This window comes from Trypanosoma cruzi, assembly GCF_000209065.1.
Source record: "Trypanosoma cruzi strain CL Brener chromosome Unknown tcruzi_1047053507233, whole genome shotgun sequence".
Lineage (NCBI taxonomy): Eukaryota > Euglenozoa > Kinetoplastea > Trypanosomatida > Trypanosomatidae > Trypanosoma > Trypanosoma cruzi.
This window is the reverse complement of record NW_920689.1, coordinates 9792-22692: the sequence shown is the minus strand read 5'-3', so window position 1 is coordinate 22692 and position 12901 is coordinate 9792. Positions and strand designations below refer to the sequence as shown.

Genomic DNA, 12901 nt, shown 5'->3' with positions numbered 1-12901 from the left:
TATATCCCATCCGAACAGAGTGAACCGGCCACGATTAAGTGTAATGAATGTTATATATAAATGCGCACCTACTTGGTGTTAAAATTTGAGGGTGTTGTGGACCCCCGCTCTTATTCCATTCATCCCTTTCTTACTTCTATCTTTTTTTTTCAGATAATTTCACGATCTGGCCGCTGACCCGTCCGAATATTCCCGCCACCGATACCACCGCCCTTCCACGTACGAGGACAGGGGCGACGACACCGTCAGCGGCGAAACGCTCTGGCGCAAGCCAAGGGACCGGGGACTGCGTCATGGCGCTTATTCATAACCGTGCCAATGAGGTGGGCGTGGCTCTGTGCCTGTTTTCTTCCCTGGCGGTCATCATCACACAGTACGGTGACAGCGTGGCCTTCGCCAAGACGCTTTCATTTGTATTTTCCCGCAATCCCGTTGAGGTGCTTGTGCCGGAGACTGCGCTGGACGGGAATTTTGTGCAGACATTGTTGCGTCACTTTCGTCACATCACCTTCGCGGGCGTGCGGCGCGGCACCTTTGACGAGGCCCGCGGTGCGCATTGTCTTTTTTAGCTCATGTCAACAGACGAGGCCTGCCTGGAGGTTGGCAACACCGACCGATATCTTTGCGTGGCCGCTGCCAACGCCTTGGTTGAGTTTTTGGAGATGAATTACAACCGCACGCTTCTTCCGCACACTGTGCGTGTGCAGTACTTGGCGCTCGAAAATTACGTGGAGGTTTCACCAATTGCTGCGCGAGGCCTGCACCTCATCTCCTCTGGCCCGCCACCTCGAGCCCAGTCGGGTGGTCAGCGACAAGACGATGCCGTGGGATGCGGCCACAAGAAACTTCCCACTCGCAAGACACTCTTCCGTGGACCACGAGAGCGGCGACAGAGCGCACCGATGCTGTCGCTTGTGGATGTGTTGAACCGCGCAATGACAATTGTGGGTGGACGGCTGCTGCGCTCCACCATTCTGCAGCCTCTGCGCGACCCCACAAGCATTGAGCTTCGCTATGACTGCGTCGAATGGCTGCGGCAAGAGGAAGAGACACTCAAGGCGCTGCGGCGCTCACTGCAATTGCTTGGAAATAACGACATTGAACGCGCCATCTCTAATTTTTCTCATGAGCCAAAGGTACAGACATTGAAGACCATGCAGCAGCGAATTGAGGCCGTTGTGGCGTTGTGGCAGCTTCTGGGCTCCGCCACACAACTTACGACCACGTTACGCAATTGCTTGCGCGAGGACGAAGGTGCCCTGAAGGATCGCGAGCACGACGGCCCTCGCAGCCATGACCGCTGCCTCAGTAGCGACAGCGGCAAGTATGATGTAAATGAAGGCGATGCTTATTGTTCTTTTCGTGATGAACAACCGTGTCCCAAGAGGCGGAGATTGGAAGAGACATGCCAAAGCCCTCAAGGCGCTTCTCCAGCACATAATCACGGCGTGGCCGCAGAAGCACCGGCAGTTGCTCTGAGGACCCGTCGCGGCACGACTACGCTTCTCTGCAAAATCATTGAGACTCTGACAGAGTGTCGCATGGAGGAAATCTGCGCCGAGATCGCGCTACACCTGGACGAAGGCGTATTGCGCGCCACCAGCGGCGTGGGGCCACAAGTCGGTGACAGAGTGACGCAGCGAGCATGTCGACCCAGCAGTGCCATCTCTCAGGTACAGCACTGCTTTGCCGTCAAGCCCAACATCAGCGGTACTCTGGATATAGCCCGTCAGCAATACAGCCAGGCCATTGAGGCAATTTTTGCTCTCGCAGAGGAGCTAAAGCAAAGGTACAGTGTTTGGTCCCTGCATGTCGTCTATGATGGTGTGCGTGGCTACCGTTTTTCGTACGACGCTCGACATGAGCGTAATGCACCTGATGCTGTCTTTCTGCGGAAATACTCTGGCGGAAGTCACGACTCACTTTATCACAGTAGCCGCATGACGATGGTGGGGGAAGAGGAGAAACAAACGAATACCATGGAAAAGAACGGTGGTGGTTGTGGTGACGGGTATGGTGTTGGCAGGGCACGCGCCGTGGCCACCGGCGGCGTCTCTCCTCTGCGTGACGAATACTCTTCTACGTGTCAGGAGCGTTTTCGGCCAACTTATTCCCACGACGCTGCGACCCTGACGCCTGGGGAACAGAGTGGGAACAACGGTGAGCACCAACTCACAAAACACCAGGTGCGCGGCAGGCGGGTGACGTGCACGACCAATGGGCTGCTGGTCCTTTGCCGTAATGCGGAAGACGCGGTGGCAGAGATTTTTTACACCCAAGATGGTCACGTACGATTCCTGATTGAATATCTTCGGCAGCGCCTTGGGAAGCTGCAGGCGGTGTGTGACGCTGTTGCCTTGTTGGACATGCTGACGGCCTTCGCCGTGTACTCTCGGCGCAACGGTTGTGTCCGACCGAAGTTATTGAAACCAGAGAGGCTTTTGGTGAGCGGCGGGGGCACTTATTTCTTGGAGGCCCGTCACATTGGCGGCCTGGCGACAGCAAACAGCATCCAATGGGGCGACGATGCCAGAGTCCTTCTTGTCACAGGGCCCAATGCTGCTGGGAAAACGACCATTTTGCGACAAGTTGGTCAGCTTTTTGCCCTCGCACAAATTGGGTGTCTTGTTCCAGCCAAGGCTGCTGCGGTGTGTCCTTGTGACAGAATTATTGCCCACATGCTTTGTGACGATCTTGAAGATACGACCACCTCTTCCTTCGGGAAGGAGATGCGAGAACTCTCGTACTTATGTCCGCACGCCACGCAAGAGAGTGTGGTACTGGTGGATGAACTTGGAAGACGCACATCTGCGCGTGAGGGAGCCGCGATTGCGTGGGCGACGGTGGAGTTTCTTGTAGAGACACGATGCCGCAGTGTCTTTGTGACGCGCTTCGGGCCTTTGACGCGTCTTGAAAACCGTTCCGCGGGTGCGGTGAAGAAATACCATCTTGCAGTGGGCACCGAGAGCGACGAGGAGGGTGGTGCGCTGGGGGATGCAACAAAAACTTCTGGTCGCCCGGCGTGTACTCCCCGCTTCGAGCACCGACTAATTCCCGGCCCCTCACAGGTTGATCACTATGGGCTGCGTCTCGCGGAACGTGTTGGCTTTTTTAAGCCAGCACTCGACCTCGCCAAGGAGCTGCTGCCTCTGATGGAGGGGGTCAGGGGAGCACAGCAAGTCGGCAACACTGACCATGACGCCGCCGCTCCAGAAGCAGAAGAGGTTGGCCGTGACGAGCGTGTGGAAGTGTTGTCTGATGTGCGCAACCGTGGTGAGCCGGGAGAGATTGGTGATGCTCATGGCAACGCTTCCCAACCAACCGAGGTGAGTGCACGGCTTGCTGGTGCCAATGATCTTTCCAGCATTACTGCGGTGAGCGATGAGTCGGACACCACCGAAACCATGCGGAATTTTTATCTGAACCAATAAATGAACCATGTTTTTTCCCTGTTATTATTATTATTATTGTTTTTTCCTTTTCTTTACTCATTATTATTATTTTTTGTTGCCCTTGGGGAAGGGGATTGAAGGGTTTGTGTGCGTGGTAAGGACGGGGCGAGGAGGGGTGGGGCCTTTTGTATTGTTTATTGTTTTTTGTCTGCGAACCGATGGAGGAGCAGACGGTCTGGTCGTCTTTTTCAATGGGGGAGGAGCTATATGTATTTGCATCGCCGCTTATTTTTTTGTGGGGGCTGATTTTTGCAGGGCGCTGCAGCCGTCTTTTGTTTTTTAATTTCTCGCCCAGTTCTTTATTTTGTACTTTTGCTTTTGTTTGAGGGATCCATGCGGCGCCAGCGGTGGGTGCTGCAGCGTCACTGCTCTGGCTCTTTTACAGCGACGGCTATTGGCCGCGCAACAATTCGGCAAGGGACATCCTTGTCGTCACTTACTTCTTTGGGGGCGACCGCGGCGAAGCCGGCGACGAGGATCCGCGGACGTGTGGAGACGACACGCGTTCGCGGAAAGATCGCTTTTATTCACCTTCGCCAGCCGCCCTGTCACTCTATTCAGGTGGTGGCATCTGCCGCGGACATCGTGCGGCGGGTGAAGGAGCTCACGCCAGAGTCCATCATCGACGCGACCGGCACTCTTGTGCCTGCGGAGCGACCTGTGACTTCCGCCAGCTGCAAGAATTATGAACTCCACGCGGAGCGTGTCGATGTGGTTAGCAGGGCGGCCACGCCGCTCCCTTTTCCCATAAAAGATTGCAACACCAGGCTGGACACGCGCCTGAACCATCGTGTCATGGGCATGCGCACACCACTGGCAGCATCGGTGCTCCGCCTCGTGTCTGCCCATGCGCGTGCGTGTTTATGCCTGTGCAGTCGTACCGCGGGTCCCATGGACCACGGGAAAACAAATGAAAGTGCGGCTTCACACAGCGCGCACGGAATGAATGAACGCGTGCATTTCTGTGATGGTGTTTTTCTCCCTCCGTTGGTTGTTTTTTTCCTCTTGCACGCGTTTTCTCTCCATCACCCCCGGTTAGACAGAGACCCCTGCGGGCATACGTAGAAGGACACATCCGCGTGCATATCTATCTATCTGTGTGCATATACATCTACAGAGGCAATAAGGAGACTGGGGAGGGGGGGAAACCCATACGGCGTTCTCTCTTGTCACGTAACGAGCGAACCACCCGCTCACAATTTGGCACGGGGCGGGGTTGGGCGCCGCTCTCTCTCATGAATCTGCGCCCGCACAGACCCGGTGTCCGCAACTCCGCCCCTTTTATTTCCGCCGCAGGTGCGTCCCATAACTCTCATTACCCTAATGGTTTGCAGAACGAGGCGTTACTTGCCTTTGCGGTGGGCGAGGACCCGCATCACATATCATCACCGTGGGCGGGTGTCACGACTGAGTTGGGGGGACGGTCCGCTTTCGTCGCGTGTCCGCCGTTCAACCGTATTTCTCAGCCTGTTACTCCCGCGGCGACCTTGCAACGCGCCGGTGTCATAGGGGCTTGTAAAAAGAATGTTCACGGGGTAAGCCGCCCAATTTAATATATGTCTTGGCAAAGCGAACTCTGTACGGCCTTTCCCCCTTACTTTCTTAGGGGCTTGTGAAAAGAATGATCGCGGGAGAGCCGGCTGCCTTCATTAATGTGTTTATATCCTGATAAATGAATGCATTCTTTATGACACTTTCTACCGTATGAATCTTTTGGGAAGAACGCGACTTTAAGGGCATCCGGGGGCCGATAGAGGCAAGATAATATTTTTTATTTTTATTTTGCCACCCACCCACCACCTGTTGATCCCCACCTCGCGGCGGGGTCTTGTTGGAGGAGCCCAAATTCTTCCAATTCGTGGGTAATAAATGTATATAAAGATATATATGTACATATTTATACCCAATCCGAATGGCGTTCGCGCCCTGCAAGCGCCGATTCTCGTTGCGCAAGAAGACCGTCCACCACCGCAGTGTTGGACGCACGCGCCGAAAAGTAGTTATTCGATTCCTCCATCTGATGCTGAAGCTGCGCGCTTCGATTCTGCACGTCCGCGACGGTGACGGCGTAGTCCGAGTTTTGTCTTTGCCTTTCCGCAATGATCAGCCATTGTAAATATTAAATTAGATAGCCAGCTTTTCATGCAAAAATTTTCTTCAAAAGATCCTATAAAAAAACAACAGTAAAATAGTAAAAAAACAAAGATAGGTAAACCATTAAAAATAAAAACGGTGGCATAAAAAAGGGTGGGCGATGCGGCACTTATTCTCCGTGAGGAGTCGCAAATCCACACTCCGTGGCTCAGAAAGCTGCCACGACCCAAATACAATCCCATAAGAAGCAGCAACACACAAGACACGCACACGCACGGTATTGTTACCGCTCAAATCACGCAGTGTCAATTCCACGTCGTTGGGAGAGGCGAGGCGGTCGTCAGGACTCACGCCGCTCCACACCCTGCAAGGTGACTGTTTGTAGTGGGATTCGTTTCCAGGGGCGTTGTGCCCATTCATTTCTCTTCTGTAATATCCCCAGCAACGTGCCCTCTGACGCCGTCAACTACTCAAATCTTCTCGGGTGGTGTCGGAGCCGCTTCTCCCGTCGGAGCGGGGACCCTGTCCTTGAGTGCACGCATCGCAGTGGAATTCAGTGGGCGGCTGTACGGAAAGACGTTCTCCACCGTCACGTGAGATTCGTGCCCACCGCACGCGCCAAAGCGAACCCTCAGTACCTCAGGTGGCCTCTGGCCTGTCAACAGCACCTCTTCCTCCCCCAGCGACTGACCGTCAACGTCCACAGAGGCCTTGTTGCCTTGCAGCATGAGTGCCACTTGGTATTCTTTCTTCGGCTCCCGAGTGCTGGTCCGTGTTGTTGTCTTGCCTTTGAACGCCGTCTCCCACTTTTTATTATGGCTGTGCGACAGTCCCACGGTGTGATTGGACTCAGTGTTCGCCAGCATCGCAGTCAGTGGAGGAGTGTTCCCACTCGGGGCCTCTTTGATGGTCACCGACGCTACAAGTGTGAAGTGGTGGCTCAAGAATACATGACACACGTTATCATCCCGAGTGTTCACAAGCCATATTGCCCTGGACTCAATTCCCGTCACTTTTAACCCATCGCTGTCCTTCACTGCGTTCGTCACCGTTGCATGCAGGCAAGGGTACTCGTCGTTCCACGCGACATCACTGGACGCACCGGACAAAACTGCCACCAGACACGCCGTGGGTATAGACAAGCTGGAGAAGAAGGCGTCCTTTTGCGCCCAATTACTGAGGACGGACTCGATTGCACTCAGTTCCTCCGTCAGGCGGGAAAGTGAGATGACACGGCATTCACCGTTGCCCCTCCGTTGTAAAAGATGCAAATTGCCATCCGAGTACAGGAAGTTGCTGGCGAGCAACTAATCCGTAGCCTCCCCCACGGCAACCGGTCCAACAGAAAACGTGCGGTTGCTGTCCGTGATCCAAAGGCAGAGCGCAGTGGCCCTTCCCTTCCCCGAGGCATGCCCTCTCTGAGTGTACAGCATGACCTTCCTTTTCCCAATGGTCGCGGTGATGAGGGCATCCACATGCAGGCTTTCCTTCTGAGGGACTCCTGATCGTGCGTTGACCCACACGCCTGAGAGTGTCCCGATGGCCTCCGTCCACGCTGTCCCCATGTCACGCGACTCCTACACCCTCTGGCCATTCTCGCAGTCAACAATCATGAGAAGTGATCCCTCCCATTCGGTGACGCGGGGTTAAGGTATTCCGCAGAGGACATGCCCACTGCGAGCGCCCAGGCACTGCCGTTGTCCGTCGAGTAAATGATCATGGAGGAAACGTCTTCCGCTTCATTCACCGCCATCAGAGGAAACACAAGCATGCCATCCTCCATCACAACACCTGCGCCACCAGAAGCAATGAACTCCGTCCACTCACCTTGTGAGAAGCAGAAGAGATCCGTTTCGAGAGTGGTTTGGGGTCGCCCCATTTGATCCGTCTACTCTGCTTGCCATCCGTGGGATTCGTGACATCACCCACAAACAGTTTCAGCTCCAAGCCGTCCCATTTCCATTTCTCATTCGCGTGGGACCGACCAGAGCCTCCCGCAAGAAGAAACACTCCGTGGCCCTTCGTGATTGTTGTGGGGCGGAGCACAACACCCAAACTCTCCTTTCCCTCCGCTGCAACAAGCACAGTGTGTGCCCTCCATGTATCTTTATTGACCTTACCAACGAGAGCGGACCAATTCCACGCATAGTCAATGTACCCCGCAACAACACCAGAAGAAAGGGACATAGTTAATTGACCACATTGATATTCGGCATACATGCGACCTTCAAAGAAAGCAGCAATTACTCCACCAGCACTGACGAGAGAGGGTGAGACAAACAAATCCCTCGTCGTAACTGGAACAGTCCCATCCTTCGGCTACACCAGCGTCGTCTGCGGCACAAATAGATCGACTCTTTGCAGCTTCTGAAATTTCATTAAATCACTCTTCCCATTATTCCCTCCAGCAGCCGCAGCTCCACTGCCGCAGCACATCATCACGACGAGAAGCAGCACCGCGGAAGCAAACACACGCCGGGACATGTTGGGCCTCTGCGGCTCACTCTCTCTTCCTTCCCTCCCTCCGCTGGATCCGGTCACGCGGCGACAACTGTTTGTGTGTGCGGGGTGCCTTCACTGCTGCAACACGTGAGAGCATATAAATATGTGTGTGCTGTTGATCCTTTCAATGCCTTCGAATTTCACAGTAGCGTTTAGCGCTTATTTTCCTAGCGTGTCTCTTGTGTTCAACATGTGGAAAAAGAAAAAAGCGGCAATACACCAGACACGTCCGTGGGGAGCAGAGCACCCACGCAAAGAGCGGGGCACAAGACAATCCGGAAGGGACGGCACGGAGAACCATCGCCCACAGAAAAGAGCAGCAACACGGCAAGTCACGGCGGGCCGTCGGTGTGTGCGGGCCAGCCCTCACGCGGTGCAACAAGCCACACCCAACAGGAAAGGACAGACAGAAAAGCAGAGAGAAATGAATGGATGCCGTCAGGAGGCACTCACAACCAACATGGCCCGTGAGCATGCCGCCACTCCACGCAGGAACACAGGAGAAATTGGTGAGAGGAGAAAAAAGCAAGAAGCAGCACAAAACACACGGAAGAAACAAATTGCGGGCGGGAAAGGCATCGCCAAGGGCCTCACCCTGGCCGGCGACTCCACACCAGCCCTCACACACACACACCATCGCAGTGCCGTCAGTCCGTGGGTGAGAGGATTCGGCCCTCCACACAACAAACGCGCACACACCACAACCGCCTCCAGCTCAATCCCACGGACAACGGCATACAGCCATAGCCCAGCAGCCAACACACTACGCACACGGAGCAAGCAATCACCCAAAGAGCCGCACGCAGAAGCGATTCCTCATCCATCAATGACGCGGCGCCTCAGTCCATGCGGTCACACGGAGCACACCGTTTCCTCGATTGATCTTATTCGTCATCCATCCCTTAAAAATGCTTCTGTTAGTGATGGGTCTTAGAACACAATAGAAGAAAATGGACAATGCAGTAACACCGTGACACCGCCAGCCACAATGATTCCCTCATACCGGGGCAACTCTCCAATTACGCCTCGTATACAAACACACAACTAACATACTGTACGAAAACCACCCAATTTCTTTCACCAGAAGCCAAACAACCCCACTCCCTCCCTAATTTCTTCTGTCACTGTTATGTTCGATAGCGTTGGACATTTCTGAAATCTGTGCGATATACTGCCGCCCGGTGCGGGTGCATCCGCACCGTAGCCACACAATTATCCAAAAATATATATATCCCACAATGTTTTTTACCAGAAATCAAAACTACCCCTTTCATTCCCTAATTCGTTCTCCTATTTCGTTTTTCCACATCTCAGAGAGCATCGCCTCTACTGGCGCCAGCGGATGATATTGCTGCTAGGTACTGGTGCACCTCCTCCCAGAACGCCGCAACCTCTCGGTTTTCATCGTCACCCACATTATTGGAATTGTCAACATCACATCCCTGCCATTCCTCCATCGGCCTGTATATCTCGTGCTGCACATAAATAATCTCCCACGACATGTCTCGGGATAATTCCTCCCAACCATTAAAATACGCCGCCAGTCACTCAGTGAACCGCCGCACAGTTCTGGTTGTCGTGCGGTGCCCACCCGCCGTAGTCATCCGCAGCCCAACCAGTGTCTTTGGATTTGAGTCCACAAAGAAAAAGCCGTCCACCAGCGGAAAGTTTTGTACTTTCGGCTCATACAGCACCCAGTGGTCCATAGCAACCGGATTGGAAAGACGTTCGGGCGGCGGTAGAACCTCTTTTCTGGCGAAGCTCGTGTCTGAGTGCTCTTTCAGCGCACAGCGGTGTGACTCACGTCGTCCTGGTGGCCACAGTTCCTTGATTTTAAGTCTTATCGCACGCAGGAAATCATCATTCAAAAATGCGGATACGGCATACTTTTCAATAAGATATGGTGGGACATAATCCCAGAACCTCAGAACGAAAAAAATAAAATCGGACTGCTTCATTCCATCCTCCAACCTGGACAATGTTTCACGTTCGAGGTGGGGAGATATCAGTACATTCAAAGGCGATGCAAAATTGTATCCTCGTCGTACTCGGACAACCTTCACAAGCTTTCGAGACAAGTCGCTGTCATTAGACACACAACAATATCCAATATCCAAGTAACCCTCGAATTTCGAAGCGTTCATCCCATCTAGAGCTTGTTGACACGCTTTAATGCGGTCATCATATGCCTGTTTGCCAAAGATGAAGCGGAGAATTGGTCCCACTTTATTCATGCGACCATTCACCTCCTTCCAGTACTCCGCTTGCTCCTGCAGGGGCCGATTGCGCTTCATCCAAATGCACATTGCCCTCACATCGTTTTCTTCGGGACAATTAATTATGAATTCTTCCGCTCCCATTTGCTTCGCCCACCATTCGTGGTTGTTTTTGTCTGGTGGTGTCACCACAATCATGCCCCATCCCTTGCAAGGCAAACCAATAGACGGTTGATGACCCTTCATTGCCACGTCGTAGATAATATGCCCCTTAAAACCACGGTCGGGCAAGCCATCCAAAATGCGGAGGATACTGGCCTCATTCGTGTATAGTGACACCATTTTGGCGGTCTTGTCAAACAGAAATGTTAGATTCGCAATAAAGTAAACAACCATTGGGAGTTGCTCCACATCGTAGTGCAGCAGCTGGTAAAGGAGGTAAGAGCCGACATTCATCGACTTCCCGATCCCGGGCGTCCCAATCAACACACGCGGATGACACGAAGGTTTGTTCTTACCGTGACTGCTGAACAATTTGGTTAGATCCTTTTTCACAATCTGCCACACTCGCTCCACCTCAGAGTTCAAATAGCAGTCAGGAAGAATTCCACTCTCCCCCCGTTCCCATGAGTACGGCCAACCCCTGTCCGAGGTGAGCACCATCAGCCTGAGACGTGGTGCACCGGATTGCTGCACACCGTCATTCTTTTTGAGGGTTTAGCCAACAGCCATTTACTTCCATGACTGCGGTGGTTCCCCCTCCCTCACCTCCATTCCCATCCCCTCACCGTCGGGAACTTTCACGAAATGGTGCCAACTCGCATTGTACACAGACTCGTAGCATCCCTCCAGTTTCATCGGTGCACTCTTCGTCATTGGGCTCATCGATTCAATGACGGCCGCATCCAAGAACTGTTTAGTGATGCGTTCAACACTTGCTTTTACGTCCGCAGCAGCTTCTGACCACTCAAATAGTTTGTGTACACCATTCTCGTGAAGCTTGCGTATATCCTCATCAAAAATCATCTCATTCCATACGGCAATATCCATCCTCACATAACCAACTGATGCCTGTATTGCACCCAATACTCCCGCATCACGGATATACTTCGAGGGTTCCCTGAAAAACTCCTTCAACAAGACTTTCCGATTGGCGCGCAAAATGCCCCGACCGTACAATTTCAACGCAAGAAAATCATCTAGCTTTATTTCCATGAAACAGGGACGGCCGTTAAACAGTACATCTTCGATATTAGTGGGAATAGTAAATTCTAATTCTCGTTGCTGCCATGCTCTTCCTTTTGCCTCAAGCATTTTTTCTTTCAGTACCTGGGTGAGAACTTTGTTTAGTTTTTCCCTTGCAAGAAGAGTGACCGTGGCCTTTCTTCCAAAGTCCCTCCATTCTTCAAGAATGAACACGCCTTCTCCTTCAAGCTTAGTAGTAGCCTCCGTTAGTACTCTCCTCCCTTCTAGCACTTGTTACTCTGTTAAATTATGGATCTCATCAAAAATCTGCTGGTCTTGTACGTAATCATCCGGCTCCTGGACAAACACCTCCATCGTAATATTGTGGTCTTCATCAACGGCTGCCCCGCCGCCAACATAATCCCGAAGAAAATCATTGAGCTTCATGTTGGCCATTCCGGTGCTTCTCTCCAGCAGGATGTCCCTTACGGTGCTGCTCATGGTCCACTCTGGTCGCCGCGCCTTCTTTGCTCTTCTGCGGGTCGCAGCGGGTTGATCTGTCTCACCCTCCGACTCCGGCATCGCTCTCCTCTGACAATCTCCTTGCGGCACAGCAGACGCTTGGGTCCCCACATAGCCACCTTGCACTCTCTTGCGCCCACAAGACATTGTTTCTCCTTGTTTTCCTGGTTGGATCGAGTTAAAGCTGAATACTGACAACCAATCAAAAGGGAGAGAAATAAGAATGAAGGAAGTTATGCACAGAAAAGACTGGCACCCACAACAAAAAAAACGTCCACACAATGTGCGATGCACACCACAAGGACGGCCCGTGGATACCATCCACCCAGCACAGTGTCGGTGAGAGCCAACAACAACGTGGTGGGCACGGAGGGTTCGCCCACGCATTCCGCTCGCCACGGTCCCGCACACGTGTGGCACCGCCGTCACAACACACACTCTGCAAGAGGAAATGCGCGCATAAACCCTAACAAAAACACACACAGACACAAGTGGGAAGAGGATTCGCTGCAGCAACGGCAACATGCAGGGAGCACAAATCGTAAACTCCACAACAGCGATGCATCACGGTAATACCACATACAACAAAGAATGCAATTTGCACATTTTATGGAAAATATCTGCGGTGTGCATGGCAAAAGAGTGCCGTGACGCTGCCTTTCATATTGCATTCGCCATTCACGTATCACTTGGAAGCACGCAGCCACCACTCCTCCGTTCCGCTCCCCGTTCTGCTCGTGTCGCTCCACTGGAGGAATTTGTCACCGCACATCCCCATCACCGTGCATTGCGGAATACAAATCAACCATACGGCATGAATGAGGTGCCGCCCCGCCAATAAACCCCAGGAACCTCCCCACTGCCTCGTGTGGCACGGACGGCAGTATCATTATGCCTGCGGAAGGCTTTTTTTCCAATCAAGAACGCGGC

General features: G+C 53.0%; 2 protein-coding genes and 2 pseudogenes across 2 annotated transcripts, besides 14 other annotated features; 2 read left to right on the top strand and 2 right to left on the bottom strand.

Moving 5' to 3' along the window:
• Positions 1–5: part of a sequence feature (AT_rich) that runs on past the window's edge.
• Positions 1–895: part of a sequence feature (heterozygous, non-Esmeraldo-like haplotype) that runs on past the window's edge.
• On the top strand, positions 573–3431 carry Tc00.1047053507233.110 (mismatch repair protein MSH4, putative; the record flags this gene model as incomplete). Its single annotated transcript, XM_807758.1, has 1 exon — positions 573–3431. One exon carries the CDS (start codon positions 573–575, stop codon positions 3429–3431), a length of 2859 nt encoding a protein of 952 aa, XP_812851.1.
• Positions 896–4109: a sequence feature (areas not merged during assembly with more than two copies in the genome that could not be assigned to a particular haplotype).
• Positions 3451–3505: a microsatellite.
• On the top strand, positions 3786–4517 carry Tc00.1047053507233.94 (aspartyl-tRNA synthetase, putative; the record flags this gene model as incomplete). The annotated part of the gene is made up of 1 exon (XM_807759.1): positions 3786–4517. The coding sequence occupies one exon, from the start codon at positions 3786–3788 to the stop codon at positions 4515–4517; it is 732 nt and encodes a 243-aa protein (XP_812852.1).
• Positions 4110–4704: a sequence feature (heterozygous, non-Esmeraldo-like haplotype).
• Positions 4705–5053: a sequence feature (areas merged during assembly that could not be assigned to a particular haplotype. This can correspond to areas where the two haplotypes were merged or to regions with more than two copies in the genome that were merged during assembly.).
• Positions 5054–5060: a sequence feature (areas merged during assembly that could not be assigned to a particular haplotype. This can correspond to areas where the two haplotypes were merged or to regions with more than two copies in the genome that were merged during assembly.).
• Positions 5057–5329: a mobile genetic element.
• Positions 5061–5663: a sequence feature (haploid, non-Esmeraldo-like haplotype).
• Positions 5214–5236: a sequence feature (AT_rich).
• Positions 5360–5565: a mobile genetic element.
• Positions 5664–9498: a sequence feature (areas not merged during assembly with more than two copies in the genome that could not be assigned to a particular haplotype).
• Positions 6009–8030, bottom strand: Tc00.1047053507233.70 (annotated as a pseudogene).
• Positions 9359–12193, bottom strand: Tc00.1047053507233.60 (annotated as a pseudogene).
• Positions 9499–12472: a sequence feature (areas merged during assembly that could not be assigned to a particular haplotype. This can correspond to areas where the two haplotypes were merged or to regions with more than two copies in the genome that were merged during assembly.).
• Positions 12473–12901: part of a sequence feature (areas not merged during assembly with more than two copies in the genome that could not be assigned to a particular haplotype) that runs on past the window's edge.